At 48.4% G+C, this 17,950-nt stretch overlaps 7 protein-coding genes across 7 annotated transcripts; 3 read left to right on the top strand and 4 right to left on the bottom strand.

The window, feature by feature from the left end:
• Window positions 1–113: 113 nt before the first annotated feature.
• Window positions 114–1,030, top strand: N7518_001348 (HpcH/HpaI aldolase family protein; the record flags this gene model as incomplete). Its single annotated transcript, XM_057182276.1, has 3 exons — window positions 114–198; window positions 255–488; window positions 540–1,030. The coding sequence occupies 3 exons, from the start codon at window positions 114–116 to the stop codon at window positions 1,028–1,030; spliced, it is 810 nt and encodes a 269-aa protein (XP_057043726.1).
• A 232-nt stretch (window positions 1,031–1,262) lies between these two features.
• On the bottom strand, window positions 1,263–3,599 carry N7518_001347 (transcriptional regulator family TF; the record flags this gene model as incomplete). Its single annotated transcript, XM_057182275.1, has 5 exons — window positions 1,263–2,152; window positions 2,229–2,565; window positions 2,616–3,270; window positions 3,335–3,463; window positions 3,529–3,599. The coding sequence occupies 5 exons, from the start codon at window positions 3,597–3,599 to the stop codon at window positions 1,263–1,265; spliced, it is 2,082 nt and encodes a 693-aa protein (XP_057043725.1).
• A 1,473-nt stretch (window positions 3,600–5,072) lies between these two features.
• N7518_001346 (uncharacterized protein) lies at window positions 5,073–6,813 on the bottom strand (the record flags this gene model as incomplete). Its single annotated transcript, XM_057182274.1, has 5 exons — window positions 5,073–5,434; window positions 5,496–6,221; window positions 6,281–6,396; window positions 6,450–6,589; window positions 6,670–6,813. The coding sequence occupies 5 exons, from the start codon at window positions 6,811–6,813 to the stop codon at window positions 5,073–5,075; spliced, it is 1,488 nt and encodes a 495-aa protein (XP_057043724.1).
• Window positions 6,814–7,315: 502 nt separating this feature from the next.
• Window positions 7,316–11,402, top strand: N7518_001345 (uncharacterized protein; the record flags this gene model as incomplete). Its single annotated transcript, XM_057182273.1, has 3 exons — window positions 7,316–8,291; window positions 8,352–10,480; window positions 10,566–11,402. 3 exons carry the CDS (start codon window positions 7,316–7,318, stop codon window positions 11,400–11,402), a joined length of 3,942 nt encoding a protein of 1,313 aa, XP_057043723.1.
• Window positions 11,403–12,064: 662 nt separating this feature from the next.
• Window positions 12,065–12,375, top strand: N7518_001344 (uncharacterized protein; the record flags this gene model as incomplete). Its single annotated transcript, XM_057182272.1, has 2 exons — window positions 12,065–12,133; window positions 12,190–12,375. The coding sequence occupies 2 exons, from the start codon at window positions 12,065–12,067 to the stop codon at window positions 12,373–12,375; spliced, it is 255 nt and encodes an 84-aa protein (XP_057043722.1).
• An 855-nt stretch (window positions 12,376–13,230) lies between these two features.
• Window positions 13,231–14,073, bottom strand: N7518_001343 (uncharacterized protein; the record flags this gene model as incomplete). Its single annotated transcript, XM_057182271.1, has 1 exon — window positions 13,231–14,073. One exon carries the CDS (start codon window positions 14,071–14,073, stop codon window positions 13,231–13,233), a length of 843 nt encoding a protein of 280 aa, XP_057043721.1.
• Window positions 14,074–15,312: 1,239 nt separating this feature from the next.
• On the bottom strand, window positions 15,313–16,918 carry N7518_001342 (uncharacterized protein; the record flags this gene model as incomplete). The annotated part of the gene is made up of 6 exons (XM_057182270.1): window positions 15,313–15,382; window positions 15,441–15,527; window positions 15,582–16,239; window positions 16,290–16,417; window positions 16,705–16,801; window positions 16,855–16,918. 6 exons carry the CDS (start codon window positions 16,916–16,918, stop codon window positions 15,313–15,315), a joined length of 1,104 nt encoding a protein of 367 aa, XP_057043720.1.
• Window positions 16,919–17,950: the final 1,032 nt, after the last annotated feature.

The raw sequence follows: 17,950 nt of genomic DNA, 5'->3' as shown, positions 1-17,950 counted from the left end.
CAAAAGGAGTCAGCGGATTGGATTTTCCTATATCAAGATATCTCGACTCCTCTCAAATCATTTACAAGTTGTCAAATCGAATTACTTCTACTTCTACTTTTATTTTGTTCATTATGGGTTCCAGCTACACCAACAACCTGCTGCAGAAAACGGCGAAGGGCCAAATCTGCAAGGCAAGTCTAACTCTTAGTGACCGCTGTGGGATAATTATCTGTCTGATAACTGGTGATAATAGGCATTCGGTATCCGGCTAGTCACCAACCCCCAAGTGGTCCAGTTGGCGGCGAACAGTGGATACGATGCGCTCTTTATCGACCTAGAACACTCGACGCTATCTCTAAATGATGCAAGTCTGCTGTGTATGGCGGGCCTGGGTTCAGGTATCACACCCTTTGTCCGCGTCCCCTACCAGTGTGGCGACGGCTTCGTGCAGCGCGTCTTGGATGGCGGTGCCATGGGAGTCATCTTTCCCCATATTCATAACAAAGGTAAGAAACATACCCTGATTTTCTTTCTTTTACTAATTTTCGCTTCCACAGATGATGCCCTAAGCGCAGTGTCCATTTGCAAATATCCACCTACGGGGAAGAGGTCTATGACAGGCCAGCTGCCATATTTCCGGCTTCAGTCGACGCCGGTCGGTGTTTTCACCCAGGAGAATAACTCCAATGCATCGTCTGTTTTTGTGATGATTGAGACCCGGGAGAGCATCGACAATGTGGACGAGATTGCTTCCGTGGGTGGGATAGATGTGCTGCTGATCGGGTCGAACGATTTATCTACGGAACTTGGGGTCCCTGCCCAGTTCAAGAGCGATGAATTTCAGTCGGCTGTGGAGGCAGTGAGTCGGGCCTGCAAGAAACATGGCAAGGTATTCGGTCTTGCTGGTATCTACGAGAACGAAGAGCTGCATGACTGGGCTCTGAATAAGCTCGGAGCCGGTTTCATTTTGGTACAACAAGACTCAGGCATCTTGGCCCGAGCTGGAAAGGATTGTGCAAACGCTATTACATTGCTCACTGGTCGTTAGGATTCTGAGCTGTATCTATATTTTCTGCTAGTGGTCTTCTTTGCCTGGTGGCAGCCATTGTGTAGTCATTTATACCATTCTGTCTAATCTACACATGGCGATATCTGCTACAGGGTTAAAAAATAAATTCAAAGCAGCTTATACCCTTTTCTAAGCCGGAGAAGTCGTCCAAAATGCGCTAAGCATACACAGTAAAATCAAATAAGAAAGGTTTAGTGTGTCCGGTATCCCTCTAGCCACAAGAATGAGGGTCTAGCAGGCCAAAGCTAACGCCGAGCTCGTTCGCAAACTGCTGCAAGGTAGTTCCATCAGGAAAGGCATTCGGCCAGGTGAAAGACTTCTCGGCTAAGAAGCCGTCAATATAAGGATTGGCTAGCGCGTCAAGATTGTCCTCGAGCCTGAAATTCTCGATCCCAACACCTCCAACGTCACTATTCTGTGAAGCCCAGCCAACCTCATCTAACCGTGCCCTTTCATGGCCCGTACCTACGATTTGAGGACTCTGCACGGCGGTGGCGGGCCCACCATCTCTCCCTTTCCTAACTCCATCCCTCAGCTCAGCAATACTTTTCTGCACAAGAAGAAGGCGTTCATAGTAGTCATTGGCGGGAACGTTACCATCATCACGCATAGAGCATAGCACACTGAGAGCAGTGTCAACCGCATCAGAGACAGCCTGACTGGGGCTCATGACGGCGGACATGAGAAGAATCAGAGTAGAGGAGAAAAGGTAGTGCGCGTCCCAGTAGCCCAGAGTAGCCAATGTGCCGTCAACAAATAGCTTGGAAAGGATGCGGTTGGATGTACGCGCCGCATTTACGCAGCTGTCAGCCAGCGCCGTCGTCGTCGGCGAGAAGCTCTGCGATGGCTGGTCTGCGGTGCGGGACCCATCCAGACAGAACTGCACACGGAATAAGTGTAGTAATATTGGTCGTGTTGTGTGGATTATGCACTGGTTGTAACAGAGGTGGAGACTGGCGACATGACGGTTTGAATCGTCCCAGCGGAAAGCGAGGTGTTGAGGTAGCGTGTCATCCCAGTCTCGGAGGTTGCTTAGAATACCGTGAACCCTCTTCACGAAGTGGATCTTCTTTCGTCCTGGCATACAGTATATATCGCTCACTTATTTGTACTCAAATGTTAGCTTGGTATGTCCCTGGGAATAGGAAGAATGGCTAGTTAGAGGAGAGCTGCTTACATATGTCTCCTGCTATCTTCGCAAGGCCAACGCTCGCGAATAAGTGGTGTGGATCTGGAAATTCTTCCTTCTCTTCAGGCGTTAGCCCATCCATCGTCGGGAGTTCCACGTCAATGTCATCGTCATTCACAGCCGTTGGTTGGCCGAGCTTCGAGCAAGTAAGCCGGTCAAAAAGGTAAAGAGACCACCATATGCGGCGCCGGGACTCCCGCTCGACAGCACTGGTATGTAGAGACGACGATGATCGATGCATGCCAAGGCTTAGCGCGATTCTCATCCCAATACCTGAATATGTGTAGGCAGATCTAACGCGGCCGAGTGCATTCGAGTAACAGGCCTGCCGAAATTAGGTATGTTTCATAGAGACGCGAATATCCAGTGACTAACCAGTAAGAGATAAACCTCAACATGTAGAGTTGTGGTATCTTCATATTGATCATGTAACATACTCAAAGCAGATACAAAATATTCCTCCCCTGGGGCCCTATTGTCGCCGTTACCGCGCCGCCTATTCGAGTACAACTCACCAAGAGCGACCAATGCTAACAACTTACACAACCATATAGAGCTAGGCTCGGCATCTTTCTTGTAGACGCTGTCGACCTCCTCCATATATGAAGTTAAATAGAGATGCTGGCCATTTCCGATGAACCTCGCGGCCACCTGGATCAGGAGCTTGGCGTGGACTCGGTCGGGTAGGGTATAGTTAATGGCGGGCATGCGTGCTCCAGGAAGGTCTATCATGTACTTGTGCGGTGGCGGCAATGAGTTGGCTTCTCTCTGGCTGAGCGACTGCAGAAGCCTCTCGATAAAGGCATCGCATGCCGCTTCACCAACGAAGGACGGTTCCGTTACGATTTGGGTGGGTGGCTTCTCCCGGCGTGCATCGAACAACGGGTTTACGACTCCGAGGTCCGATACTGCTGATGTTATCGTCGAGTCAAGTAGCTGGTCGACGTCAACGGGACTCCTCGGCCGGCTGCGGGCAGATTCATTTTGATGTCTGAGAGCATTCGAGTCGGCCTCTAATTGTTTCAGATAGCTTTAGGCGCTCTTAGATAAGATACAATCGCATACAGACCAGCTGCTGTGAGGGATTGACCTACCTCTCGGATATTGTGACCTTCCGCTCTCGAAAAGGATAGTTACAAGCACTCGCTTGGCCGGCGGTCAAGCAGGCACTGCATGGGGTACCTCCAGAGCACTTGACCTTCTGGGCATGACATCTCCGGCATCTGAGGGCAATTAATTCAGCTAGAACATCTCAAATGACAAGAGTGGGTCATGGGTGTTTGCTCACGCAACCGAGCTCCTCTTTGTCCGTTTCGCGCGTCTTTGTGACTCGCCGCCGGACGACTCCGCACGATCCATAGAAGGCTAGGTCAAGCTAAAGCGATGAAGTACTTTTTAGAGCACGCTGAGCCGAAATTATCTGAGTATCCAGGATCCAGAGGGTAGATATCGGCAACAAGGCTCAAAGCCTCGGGATGTTCTAGCACAAGCCGGGTCTTATCGGTGGGGATTGGTTCTGTCTCCGTCCATATTAGCTAGACACTCCATGATTGGAGATATTTGGCGACGCTACTATTTTCCCCACAAAATTCGGGGATTCTCATTTGCGCACCGCATTATTCATTATGGAATGGGATTGAAGGTTATCTATGGGCGACGGATCGGACCACTACGACAAAACTAATTTTTGGCTCACCGCTCTAATCACCGCCTGTATGATTATGGTCTTAGGCCTGTATGTAACATTGCAACCTCTTTACATTTACCTCTAGTATACGTCTATCAATTAACCTTAAACCTTTTAAAGAGTAGATTACCTCTCTCTATAATGGCAGTACCATATTTAAGAGAGGAGAGTGTACTATATAAAGAATACGTATGCTTTAGAAAATATCAATTTACGTAAGGAGGAGAAGATGGTGGTATACGGGGAGGTCATATGACCTGGAATAATCTACTAGGTATAAAATAGTCTTGGTATTCATAAAATTGCTTAGTCATCGATGCTATTCCTCTAGTTATCTTAATGCCCTATACCAGAATTCACCGCCTTTCAGAATTCTGCTAGTTCTACCGATTTGAAACTCCTAGTCGGCAGTATATTTAATAGGAAGGCGGTCTAGGAAGACATTTTCCACACTTACTTGCTTACTCTATGCTTACTTACTCAGGTATACTTGCTTATCAGCTTCTAATAGTTATAATTAGTTTGAAATTTATAACTCTTTTAGAGAGGGGCATTTTAATTAATTAGATCTTCAAATTTGAACTTAATGCGACCGTTGGAAAGTGAGTAATTAGAGAAAATATAAATTGCTGTATACTCATTACAGCTGTGGAACAGCGTATGGCTAGCTGACTAATTTTCTGCTCGGCAGAAAATTAGTTTTGTCGTAGTGGTCCGATCCGTCGCCCATAGTTATCGGGAGCTCCTCCGAAAAATAATATGCGGTGGTAAGGCGGTTCAATTTGTATGGCAGAAAACCGTCAAAAATCACATGAGCGGTCTGTAAACAATGTGTAAGATAACAGTATCAATCTTGGGTTTTGACAGGGGTGTATGTATGTATTGAGGGCCAAAATATGTAGTATTCAAAAGTTTCTACGCTGACTTGGTCAATAGTATTCTAATCTTCATACTGCAACATGATATTATGTAGCATTTATTATAGACAAGACATCGACTGTAAAAGACACCTGTTGCGTGACATGGCAATAACACATGGAATATGAGACACTTATCAAAAGCTGCTAGACAGGGCTTTTCAACCCATCCAGTTAAGCTCCCTGGCATACTAGCTCATTCCGAATCCTTGTGGTTCGACACATATTCTAGATATTATACCTGAAATACACGTCCCAGTCTCCCATCTCGGGTTGACGGGGGAGTGGAGAACCGGCCGCCTCTGCCGCTCGAATTGCTGCCTCTCTCCTTCTGTTCACAATCTTCATGCCCACCATCAGAGCTATGGCGATTACAATGGCCAGGACGCTGAACCCGAGACAAATTGAAAGGCCTTTCTTATAGTAGGGCTTGGTATCGGAGGTAAAGATTTGCCCAACTACCACGCCTGCCGTATTGGCCAGAGTCAGCGTAAAGCCGACCATGCTAGACCGCTTATAAAAGCCCGCGACGTTGTCTTGTAGCCACATCATCGACAGCGCTGCCGCTGGATATAGGCCGAATGCGGTCACTGTACGAGTGTTAGTCTTTTCCCTTGATCGCAAGGGACAATTAAGATCGATATGGCTCACAGAAACAAGCGAAGAAGCGCACATTCAGATTCTCAACTGAAACCAGCAAGGTGAGCCCGATAAGGATTAGCACTGCAGGGCCAGCCATGAACGGTCCCCGCATACCATAACGGTCTGAAGCGAAGGCGATGACAAGGAAGAACGCAAGAGCCGATATATAGATGGGAACGGTCATCAGATTGGCATGAATAGAGGTGTAGCCGAGGCCAGAAATAATAGTAGGGAGAAAGGTAGTGAAGCCAAACTGTGTGAGGTTGATGGAGAACTGGTAGACAAAGAAGGCATAAAACTTCACATCGGCGAAAACTTTACCAAGTTCAACCCACGAGAACTTCTCATCGAAGGCCCAATGTGGGTCATTGTTGTAGCGTGCCCGGACGATGCGCTTTTCCTCAGCGGTCAGGAACCAGGCGTCAACAGGGGTTTTCGGGAATACGAAGTAGAAGATGGGAACTAGAATGATGGTGATGGCTGCTTCCACTGAGAACAGCCACCTCCAACCTTCGAAGCCGTTGGGTCCATCGATCTGTGTCAGTCCATATGCTAGCAGACCACCAAAAGCGCTGGCAAGGCAGCTGAAGGTGTAGAATAAGGACATGCGTCGCCCTCTTTCAGTCCGATTGTAAACCAGGGCCATGTAGACCTCACTTGCGGGGATAAGACCTGCTTCAAACAGTCCCATCAGCAAACGGCAGACATAGAGCCCTTTGTAGTTTCTAATAAATGCTGTTCCGTGTTGTCAGAAAGGTTTTTGCAAGCTTCGAGGATATGTGTTTCATTCATACCCATTCCCAGTGTGGAAGAACCCCAACAAAAGGCGGAGGCCGAAATAAGGACTTTCGGGCCAACACTCTTGACTAACACCGAGATCGGGGCTTCAAAGGGAACATAAGTAGCATATCTACGTCTCCGTTAGAGACGTCCCAGTAGGATGCTAGCAAGATGGGGTAGTACAGTAGCGTGGTAGCGGTGCCAAATTGGTTCCCAACGAGGCCGATAGCCTCGGGCATGCCAGCGATTTGTGCATTGCCTAGGTTGCTCCGATCCAGTATAGCCATCATGTAGAAAAAGCCGAGTGGGATGACGGCAAAGAACTGAATAGAAGATTATCAGTATCATGCCCTCTCTCCATTCTACTCATGGCGTCTTAAACAAGGTACTCAGCCAAACTCACGTCAAACTTGCGCAACATTTTGCTTTCGGCCTTGCGATCATAGGTCTCAATTGTGATACCAAGCTCGTGGTCATCGCAATTCGAGGCCTCTTTGGTCATCTTGGCAGACTTCAGCATGTCCAACTCTTTCTCGGGCTCCGTCATGATATTGCTCGACATTGAAGCTCTAGGTCTTAAGTGAATATAGAATTCGGAAAGTGAAAGTTCAATACACTTCCCAGTGATTATGGGGAATGCCTGGCTACCTCAGTCCATTTATTCTATATTTACCTAAGTGTCATACAATTTGTGGTTATGGCTTATCTACATCCTGGGGTTAGTGGACGCCACCAGTACCTATCATGGGGGAAAGCGGATCGGCATTGCAGCGTATTACCGATTTAGCAAGGTTTATCTGCTCCTCAGCCGACTGGAATAGCTGATTGAGTCCCCCGGCTGAGTCCCCCGCTTATCTCCCAAGTCCCGCGGCCGCTAGCTACACTTCCCGACATTCGGCAAATTTAACCCTAAGCCGGTCTATATCGGCCTGGACATCTGCATGCCGTGACTATTAAACGGCGAATATTTTCCAATGCAAGTGTGTAAATCATCACGGAATTAGGTATTTGAATCAGAAAAGAAGAAGAACAACAGCAACGGCAACAAAATGGCATCCAAGGGAGTTCTGATCGCCATTGACAGAGGCGGCACTTTCACAGACGCCTGGGCTCAAATACCTGGCCGCGAGGAAAATGTCATTCTCAAAGTACTATCTGAGTCTCCCGACGAGTACAGCGACGCACCAACGGAATGTATACGACAGATTCTGGAAATCGCAACAGGAGCCAGCATCCCCCGCGGGACTCTGCTAGACATGGAATGCGTCGAATCAATTCGCATGGGCACCACAGTTGCCACAAATGCACTTCTGGAGAGGAAGGGCGAGAGAGTCGCCTTCATCACCACCAAGGGCTTCCGGGAAGCTCTCAAAATTGGAAATCAGGCCCGCCCAGACCTATTCGATCTCACTGTAAAACGTTTGGACAAGTTATACGAAACTGTTGTCGAGGTAGACGAGCGTGTGACCATCGAAGGATGGGGCGAAAATCCAGAACCAACTACTATCGACATTAGTGCCGATGTTGACCTGCGGGAAGGTATCACAGGGGAGGCCGTGAGGATTCTCAAAAGCCCGAACCTTGACGCAGTCCGTCTCGATCTGAAGCGTCTCTGGGACCAGGGATTCCGTGATGTTGCGGTTGCCCTAATGCATTCATACATGTTCCCCGATCATGAACTTGCCGTCGCAGATCTCGCCAAAGGAATGGGCTTCAACGTTGCTGTCTCTTCCAAACTTTCTTCCATGGCAAAGCTGATCCCGCGAAGTCAGTCGGCTGTCGCCGATGCTTACCTTACGCCTGTCACAACACGTTATCTTGAGAGTTTCCGAAAAGGCTTCAAGGGTCTGCTGGAAGACAAAAACGGAAAGAAACTATTCCTCAATCAGTCAGACGGCGGTCTGACTAACTTCAAAAACTTTGCTGGCCTGCGCGGTGTCCTCAGTGGTCCCGCTGGCGGTGTCGTCGGCGTCTCAAGGACTTGCTATGACCCCAGTGACGCAACACCATTGCTTGGATTTGACAGTAAGCTCTCTTCTCTGTCATATCGTGAAGATGCTTTATGGAACTAACAATATAAATTAGTGGGTGGCACTAGTACGGACGTGGCCCGATACTCAGGCGAGCTTGAACATGTGTTCGAGAGCACACTCGCGGAAATCTCTATCCAGACACCCCAGCTCGATATCAATACTGTCGCTGCAGGTGGTGGTTCCATTTTGTCCTGGGAGAATGGTCTCTTCAAGGTCGGCCCGGAGAGCGCTGGCGCCAACCCTGGGCCAGCTTGCTATGGAAAGGGAGGACCTTTGACCGTGACAGATGCCAACCTCTTCCTCGGTCGGATTATCAAGGAATCATTCCCCAAGCCTCTCAACACGGACATAGTCACTACTATGTTCCTGGATGTAACGGCCACCATCAACGAGGAAAAAGATGGCGACTCTCTCCTAACACCGGAAGAGGTGGCTTGTGGCTTTTTGTCTATCGCGAATGCAACTATGACACGACCAATCCGGACTCTAAGTGAAGGGCGTGGCTATGAGACTGCCAACCACAACCTGGCTTGCTTCGGTGGTGCTGGTGGACAACACGCTGTCTTCGTGGCCCGGGATCTCGGTATTCGTCGCGCCATCATTCCGCGGTACTCCAGCATCCTCTCTGCATACGGCATGGCTCTTGCCGACGTGACTGTCGAGAACCAAGAGCCCGAGTCCCTGATTTTCCACCCTGATATTATGCCAAGGGTAGAATCTCGCTTCAAGAAGCTTCGGTCACAAGGCGAGCAAGGCCTAGCTGCCCAAGGTTTCGGCCTGGAGTCCATTGAGCATGAGATGTATCTGAACATGCGGTACCGGGGAAGTGACACGATGTTGATGATCCGACAACCAGATGATCTTGCAGAGTTTGGAGACGCATTTACCCGTCGACATGAGCAGGAATTTGGCTTCTCCCAGCCGCGCGATATGCTGGTTGATGACGTCCGTGTTCGCAGTGTTGGCAAGGCCAAAGATGTCCACACCTCAAACCCTTTCGCTGAGCTCAAGAAGCTCGAGTCCTTGTCTACCCCTGAGTTCAGCGAGCAATCCATTTCAAATGTCTATTTTGAGAATGAGGGATGGCTCGATACTCCCGTGTATGACCTTACCCAGCTGCCGACCGCTGCCCGGGTCCGTGGCCCGGCCATGATCATCGACAAGACTCAGACAATTGTGGTCGACAGCAACAGCAAAGCTATCAAGCTCCCCGAGCACATCATTCTCGAGATCACTGATAGTGAGCGCAAGCCTGCTAGTACGGAAGCCATCGATCCAATCCTGCTCAGCGTGTTTAGCCATCGGCTGATGAGTGTGGCCGAACAAATGGGCAACGCGATGCAAAAGACATCCATCTCGGTAAATATCAAGGAGCGACTTGACTATTCCTGCGCCGTCTTCAGCGCCAGTGGAGGTCTTGTCGCTAATGCACCTCATATCCCGGGTCATCTCGGATCCATGGCCTCGGCAATCGCATACCAAGCTAAGCGGTACAAGCCAGGCGAGCTCAAACCTGGTGATGTGATCCTGAGTAACCATCCGATAGCGGGTGGTACTCACCTACCGGATATCACCTGCATTACGCCCGTGTTTGACAGCGATGAAAACCCGACAAAGATTCTCTTCTATGTGGGCAATCGTGGCCATCATGCTGACATCGGCGGTATCATCCCCGGGTCGATGCCGCCCAACTCGACGGAGCTATGGCAGGAGGGCGCCTCGTTCGAGTCGTTCAAGATGATCAAAGAGGGTGTTTTCGATGAAGAAGGGCTGATCGACATATTGTACAACGAGCCCGCTAAGTATCCCGGCTGCAGCGGCACACGTACCCTCAAGGACAACATAGCCGACCTGAAGGCCGCTGTGGCATCCAATCAGAGGGGAATTCAACTCATTCGCTCACTTGTCAATGAATATACTTGGCCTGTGGTCGAGTTTTATATGAATGCGATTCAAGAAAACGCTTCTCAGTCGGTGCGGGAGCTGCTCAAGGTCTTCTCGGAACGGTTTGAGGGTGCCGACCTTGAGGCCATCGACTACACCGACGACGGTACGCCATTGGTACTGCGTATTTCCATCAATTCCGAGACCGGAGAGGCCATTTTCGATTTTACAGGCACCGGACCTGAGCACCACGGCAATCTCAACTGCCCGCCGGCCTGCATGTATTCCGCCATTCTTGTAAGTTCTTCACACACACCATTTCCCTCCTTCTTTCTTCCTCCCCCGTGTCAAATGTTCATGACTCTTGCTAACACTGACCCAGTACTGCCTCCGTTGCATGATTTCCTCCGACATACCTCTCAACCAGGGCTGTCTGCAACCCATCAATATTGTCTGCCCGAAGGGCACACTCCTGACACCATCCTTCACAGCAGCAACAGTCGGGTCGACAGGCGAGACGACAAACCGCGTCATCGACCTCATCTTCAAGGCGTTCCACACAGCCGCTGCATCGCAGGGAACATGCAACAACCTGACCTTCGGGTACGGAGGCAAAGATGCCGTGACCGGCGAGATTCTCAAGGGATTCGGATACTACGAGACGATTGCCGGAGGAGCGGGAGCCGGCGCCGACTGGGAAGGCGAGAGTGGCGTGCACACAGGTGTGACAAATACCCGCATTGGCGACCCCGAGATTTTCGAGAGACAGTATCCAGTGATCCTTCGAGAGTTTTCCATTCGGAAGGGCAGTGGTGGAGCCGGGTTACATCGCGGAGGTGATGGCTGCGTTCGCGACATTGAGTTCCGCATCCCCGTCCAAGTCTCGGTTCTCTCAGAAAGACGTGTCAATGCACCCTATGGCCTTGCTGGTGGGTGCGAAGGTATGCGCGGTGTCAATATATGGGTCAGGCATGATCCTATCACTGGGGAGGTGCGCCATGTTGGCATGAGCGGCAAATCATCGGCTGATATGCGTGCGGGAGATCGCATCATTGTTAACACCCCTGGTGGTGGTGGTTATGGCAGAGACCCCATGATGAGGGAACCGAAGAAACCGAAGGGGGAGTTCCGAGCGCACGAGAACTTCCTCAGGAATCCGGCTCTGTTTAGAGCATCGGGAAGTCTTGCGAATAGGCAGGCGCTCGCTGTATCCAATTAGAGGATGGTTGCAAATTGGCTGTAAATAACAGAATATGGTATCAAATTTGACGAATTCATCGAACTTCAAGAAGCACCTGCGCAAGACTGTATCCTGACGTTTCGAGGTTTGGTGTGTGAGAAATTGAAAATCCCACGTATGGGATTGTTGTCAAGTCTAACTGTAACAAAGGTGGAAGATGTTTAGATTTGCTTTCTGGGTAGATGATGAAGGGAAGTTACAGTGCAATGTGACTGTCGCAAGGTGAACATAAACTTCCGAGGCCAAATGGTATTATCGATCAGGATTAGAATCAAGATAAATTGATATAGGGGAATAGTAAGCCCGAAGTGAAGGCAATTAAAGTCTACAGTCAGAGAATTCCAGTCATAACGTCTGATCTATAAATATGACATCAGTGACACCTCTTCAACTTTAGCCATTGAGTATTGTACAGCTGATGAATACTTGGTCAATAAAATGCAGACCTGGAAGTTAACATAGACTTTGTGCACTTCCAGTACTCTTTCCCCATATGCTGTTTTTCCTTTTCCTCTTCCATGCCAGAGTCATCCCCATAATTGTTCTTCCTCACAATACCGGGCACGCCTGGATCAGCCTTGAGGCATTATTTGAGTCAATCAAACTATTGCTAATCAATGAGATGAATATTCGAACAGCCGATGAATGGGGATGTCATCGTGCATTATGGCGAAGTCTTTTGCCGCATCCCTCGCTGCGAGTACAGCCGCGTGAGTTCGCCATTATATCTCCCTATATCGACTGACTGCTAATCAATTTATCATAGATTCCGCTTTCCAGTACCGACTCCCTCCGCTCTCACATCCAGAAGCATGGTGTTATGGTAGCCCGAAATCGCCCGGGCCGTATCAGCCAGGGCAGCCAGGATGCCGTAGTGGTGTGGTTCCAGGCATTATTTTCTCGCGAGAAACAACATAATGTTGATAAGGACCAACATGACAAGGATCAGTAGATCGGGACAGACATAGATTCCACGGATTTCTTTACAGTCAGCCATACAAAATGGTAATGGCAAGAAATCCACAATGTTCCATCTATGAGAAATCCCGTCAGCCTCGAGGAGCTCGCTACGGGCCTGAATAGATCTATGAATGACGCCACCAGGCACAGACCATATACCAGAGGTGTGGTCATGGCATTCCACTGGGAAAACGATGAGATGGGTGTTGATGTCCTGGAAGGTCAGCTACTAGAAATCTTTCAGCCCAACAGATACACTGCAGTTAAAGTCTGTATACAAGGGTGTAGTTGGAACAAAACAGATTGAGGCACTTGACCCAAGCGGCCAATGCCATATCTCTTTCTATTTCCAGAGTATTCTCCATGTTGATGGATGGGTTGGTGAATAACAAATAGGATGGTGGCTGCACTTCAATGGAACAAGGTGAAAATTGAACAATATGTGAGGTGATGTGTAATGTGTGCTGGAAGGTTAAAGCTCTCATTTCATTATTGGATTCAATCCACCAATCAACTGGGCTTGTGGTTTAGTGGTATAATACTCCCTTAGCATGGGAGTGGTCCGGGGTTCGATTCCCCGCGAGTCCAGATATTTTTATTTTTATTTATTCTTTTTATTTTGCTCCGACATTGGCCAAAGCCTTGTCATGTTAAAGTATTTCTTATTTGCATGTCGAGAGATGCCTACAGGAAGGACGATATCAATGTGCATGGTAACATGCGAAGAGTTGATTGTTGATTGTTGCTAAGACTCAAATTTCATGGAACCATCCAATCCGAACACCTCCCTATGAACAACTGTGACAAACCACCCACAAACACAGCCCCTAGTTGGTGAGATGCTGCTCTACTCCGCAGGTGGGTCTTCAATGACTGCACGGGGAGCGGGAGCGGGAGCGGGAGTGGGAGCTGGAGCCGATTTGTCCAGAGCTAAGTAAGCCGGGTTGCGGAAGCAGTTCGCACTGGAATGACCGGCTTGACGTTGATGAAACTGGCAAAAGTATGGCAGGTGATTCCCTTTGTTCAAGCTAAATGAATGAGCTTGATTGAGAGCGTGGAGGCGACGTTCCTCAAAAACGACAAAGTCTGTGAAGGTTGACTCGATGGTTGTATCGGTGGAGACTTTTGAACTGAGGAAACCGTCGAGCCACTCATGCGCAGCTGGGTTGGTGCTCACGGCGTTCAAGAAATGGTAAAAGATGAGGAGAGGCGTGAGCTTTGTCGAATTGCACTCTTGGAGCTCGCCGAGGGCGAGACGCCACTCATTGACGAAAGCTTGAGGTCTGTTTGAAGTGTATGTGGTGTTGATAAACTTGAGGAAATTGGCGAAGCCGGCTTCATAGGACCGGGCTGCGAACGCGTGGTGGAGGTTGGCATATGCGGTACGCGCGTTATTGGCATCGAGAATATAGAACTTGACCGTGTGGTGGACAGTGGCATTCAGTAGCGGAAGGAGGTAACGACTGGCTGTATCCCACTGGGTACGATCCTCGACTTCAGCCGGGGTAGGCTGTGTGGGGTCAACTGCGCTGGGTTCACTCCACGCGCCGGTGAGAAGCGCGTAATAACGAGTGTCGCGCGAGTCGAGGGTCCACTTGAGTGAAGTAGTCCACGTAGAGAAATTAGACTCTCCAACAAGTGCTGGAACAAGTTCGACAAAAGTCGGCTCGGCAAAGCTAACGGAAGCCATCTTTGTGATGATGTTGACAAAAGGAGGGTTGAGAGTGAATGGGTGAAAACACAGTATTGATAAAACAAGAAGGGAAGTTTGATTGATAAAATTGCCTGGGGGCGAAATTAGGACTGGTGGAAGTTCTGTGCTGTTTGTGACAGCTGCAACAAAATTCGGGAAAACAAAGGTCATGATAAAGAAGGAGCTATTAGACCCTCATCACTTGCCAGATAACATAATATTACTACAAAACAGAGAATTTCAAAGTGCATATGTAGTGACTTTCTTGTTATTGAAGCCGAAGACATAGAACTATCTACTCCTACCGCACTAGGCCTCGGCGTCTAACGTACATAAGCTCTATTGAATCATCACTGCATAGAATTGGCACTCCTCTGTTGCAAATCAAGACTGAATATTCATACAACAGCAACTGGATCCGCATTGCAATACAGCCTTAGAGTGCACAATGCTCGACTTGGTAGATAAACAGATTGGAAAAGCTCGAAATTGGTATTTTCATAGAAAATGCAGCGATATTAAATATTTGTGACGATACCCTCCCTCAGAGTTTGAAGTCTCTTACATTCTATGTCAAATTGATATGACTGCACCACCTACAGTCGGTCTTGACCACACTGGGTTCGTATATCCACTTCTATATTGACGATAACCTCGAGTACCATGGGACGACCATCTTAGGTTGATTCTTATGGCCACTTTAGAATTAACGCCAAAACAAGAAAGCAGAACCTTATATTCATATATGGGACGCTAAATTATGGCCACTAAAGCAAATCATACCATTCATCGAGCTTTGGAAGCAGGGGGAGCTTGTTCGAGCTGTGAAGGTCCCCGAGAGCCTACGCACTGAGGAATTCTTTCTCGGTGACTTTGGTATAGCCCCAAGGTCGTGATTCCTGGTATGATCAAGATCAAATGCCTAATCAAGAGTATGACCTCGATTCAATTATTACACGCTTTCGTCCAGATATTGACTCGATTGAGCGACAACATGTGAATGCGATCATGTCTAAAGTATTTATTTACTGCCCAGAAAACGTCTGACGGCAACACAACTTCTGCAGGACCCCTCGTTCAGAGCTATTATGGATAGATATGGTTGTTGATTTCTCCTTTCTCTTACTTCATGTTTGTCCTAATTCATATGTAACTCAGACGCGAATATCATGCCCTCGAGTCGAATCCTCCTTGTCTGAATTGTGCAATCGATGAGACAACCCGTTTCAAGTTAATTTAGGTTGTAGCTTTGACGACAGCACTGATGCTGCGAGCAGTGTAATCGATATTGAAGTTGTTGAGCCCACTAAGAAAAAGAAATGTCAGCTCACCGCCTATTCACAAAATATGCCGATCAAACATACGCGATAGATATTCTCCCAGAGTCCTGAAGATAAACATGGTGCTTCTCTCGGAGAAGAGTAACTTGTTCCACGGACAGTCCAACATATCTAAAGAAGGTCAGTATCTTGAGTCTCCCTGAGTCCGATATTGGTAATACCTACGAAAACATTCCGTTCTGATCAGTGAGATGCCGCCAGCTACCTGGTGTTTCCAGTTTCTCCAATCCTTCCCTTAGCGCAACTCGACGGCGCTTGAGTTCGTTCGCCATATCGCGCACTTCCTGCCGCCATTGGCGCTCCAAAGTCTCATCCGAGAGAATTGTTTCAACAATCTTGGACCCGAAATCGGGCGGTGCGCCGGACTCCGCTCGTGCGAGTAGTCTCAATTGCGTTTCTATGTTCTTCCCCACCTCTTCGCTTGAAACAAGAATCGAGAGAATTCCAACACGCTCGCTGTAAAGCCCGAAGGATTTGCCGTATGTTGAGACGAAAACAAGCGGGATTTCTTGCTCGGCAAACAAACGAACACCGGCAAGATCCGTATCAATGTCTCCCGAGGCAAATCCGGGATATGCAGCATCGAAGAATGCCAAATGACCGCGCTGGGAGAAGATCGAGGCCAACTCTCGCCACTGATCCGGTGATGGATCACATCCAGTTGGGTTCTGGGCACCAGACTGGAGAAGCACGACGGATTGAGCTGGCAACGATCTGATGGCCTCTGAAAACCTCTCAAAATCGAAATTGTTTGTCTTGCTGCTAAAATAAGGCAGAAGACTGGCCTTAATTCCCGCAGACGTGAATACGAAAGGATGATTCACTATGACCCGGTCAGAATTGCCTTCGTATGTGTCACTAGCGACAACTTACACCAGGAGTCGCTCGGAAGGAAAATCTCGGGGTTTCCATTCTCCTTCCACGGTCCATAATGATTTTTCAACAGGACTGCACCGACATGGCATCCGCCACTTGCGCCGAGAGTCTGGGTTGAAACTATCCTAAGCGGGAAAGTCAGCCCTCGATCGTTTTTGAAAGAGCATATCGGTCTCCGTTTACCTTTTCTCCCGCAAAAGACGATGGTCAGGCCCAAAAAGCAAATTGGCGCTCAAGTCCCTATAAAGCTGGGAACCTAGAGCGGAAAGGCGATACTCATGATGCCAATCAGGATCATTGAAGATTCTGTTCTTTGCCTGTAACGAATGTCAAAGATTTAGTGATGTGCTGAGGGTGGAAGGGTGAACTTTCAGACGTTATATATACCTCTTTCACACTCGGCAACACGTACGGCTTTCCCTCCTCCGTTTTATACACTCCCACAAGGAGATCAGTTCTGTTGGGATCGGTATCCTCTCGGAACTTCCCAACGAGAGCTGCGAGGCCATCTAGATGTGCGTTCTTAATTCGGGTTCATGGATGTGTCAATTGTATTATTTACCAGTTCGGCCCGTTGGGACTTTTTGAAAAGGATCTTGGAACGTAGTTGCTGTTATGCTACCCATTTTGTTGCTAAGGATGAGCGGGGAAATGGGGATTGCTGTTAGATATTATAGCTGCGGGGAAATAGGTCGCTTAGTGATATCTATCTAGTAGCACGTTATTGATAACACGCCATCATGTCGCAATATTAGACATGTGTCAGATAGTCTATTAGTACGGAGGGTATTTCTCCATCACGGACCATTACTATATATAATCGGCTACAACATACACAGAGTCAGAAAATAAGATAAAATTAGGTGGAACATAGCGCGCCCTCGCACTGACACAATATGGTGAAGGTATTGAGTGACAGACTAAGCCCGATAAGAAGACTTTATAAACCACCTAGGTGACTCCATGTTGTACGTACATATTTCCTCTGTCGGGTGAGATACTGCCGCTTTTATGAGGGCGCTCAGAGTCAGGCCCACTGAGTAGATTTCAGTCCGGCTACGTAGTACTAATACTGCTGCCTTAATGCCTGAATCACTATTACAGCTTTGGAAAAACAAAAAGCAAAAAGAATGGTCCCAGAGGGGGTCGAACCCTCGACATCTGCGTTATTAGCACAGCGCTCTAACCAACTGAGCTATGGAACCGCTTGATGTATGTACCATCAACTTCTGGTTATATAAAGTACGTAGACTAGCATGGCAAGGACAAGGCCACTATCATACCCCTCTCTCCAAAGCGACCGGCGCCCACCCCTTCTCTCTATCATTAGTAAGCAGCTCAATCGAACCTTCCAAGGTTGGAATGGATTGATAAGGGTATTGCCACGCGAAGAGGTTGGACGCGCGTTGCTTATGTTTTGAACGGGTTTAAGGCATAGGCCACACATCACCTCCTAGCGCGTGAACTTGCTTATACCTTCCATTTATTGTACTATCTTCGCAACCGCAGCATAGCCATTCGTTTTCACCGTTATGCGCAGGCTCTTTACACAATCAGCCAGGTCCTTGAAGAGGTCACGTCTTTCCAAGAATTGGAATTCGGTTAACGATCTCTTCGAATACACAAGGGGACGATTTGTGTCAAATGAAGACCATGAA

Source organism: Penicillium psychrosexuale (assembly GCF_028828465.1).
Source record: "Penicillium psychrosexuale strain IBT 29551 chromosome Unknown utg000002l, whole genome shotgun sequence".
Taxonomy (NCBI): Eukaryota; Fungi; Ascomycota; class Eurotiomycetes; order Eurotiales; family Aspergillaceae; genus Penicillium; species Penicillium psychrosexuale.
The sequence above is the reverse complement of the archived record's forward strand: the minus strand, read 5'-3'. Positions and strand labels throughout refer to the sequence as shown.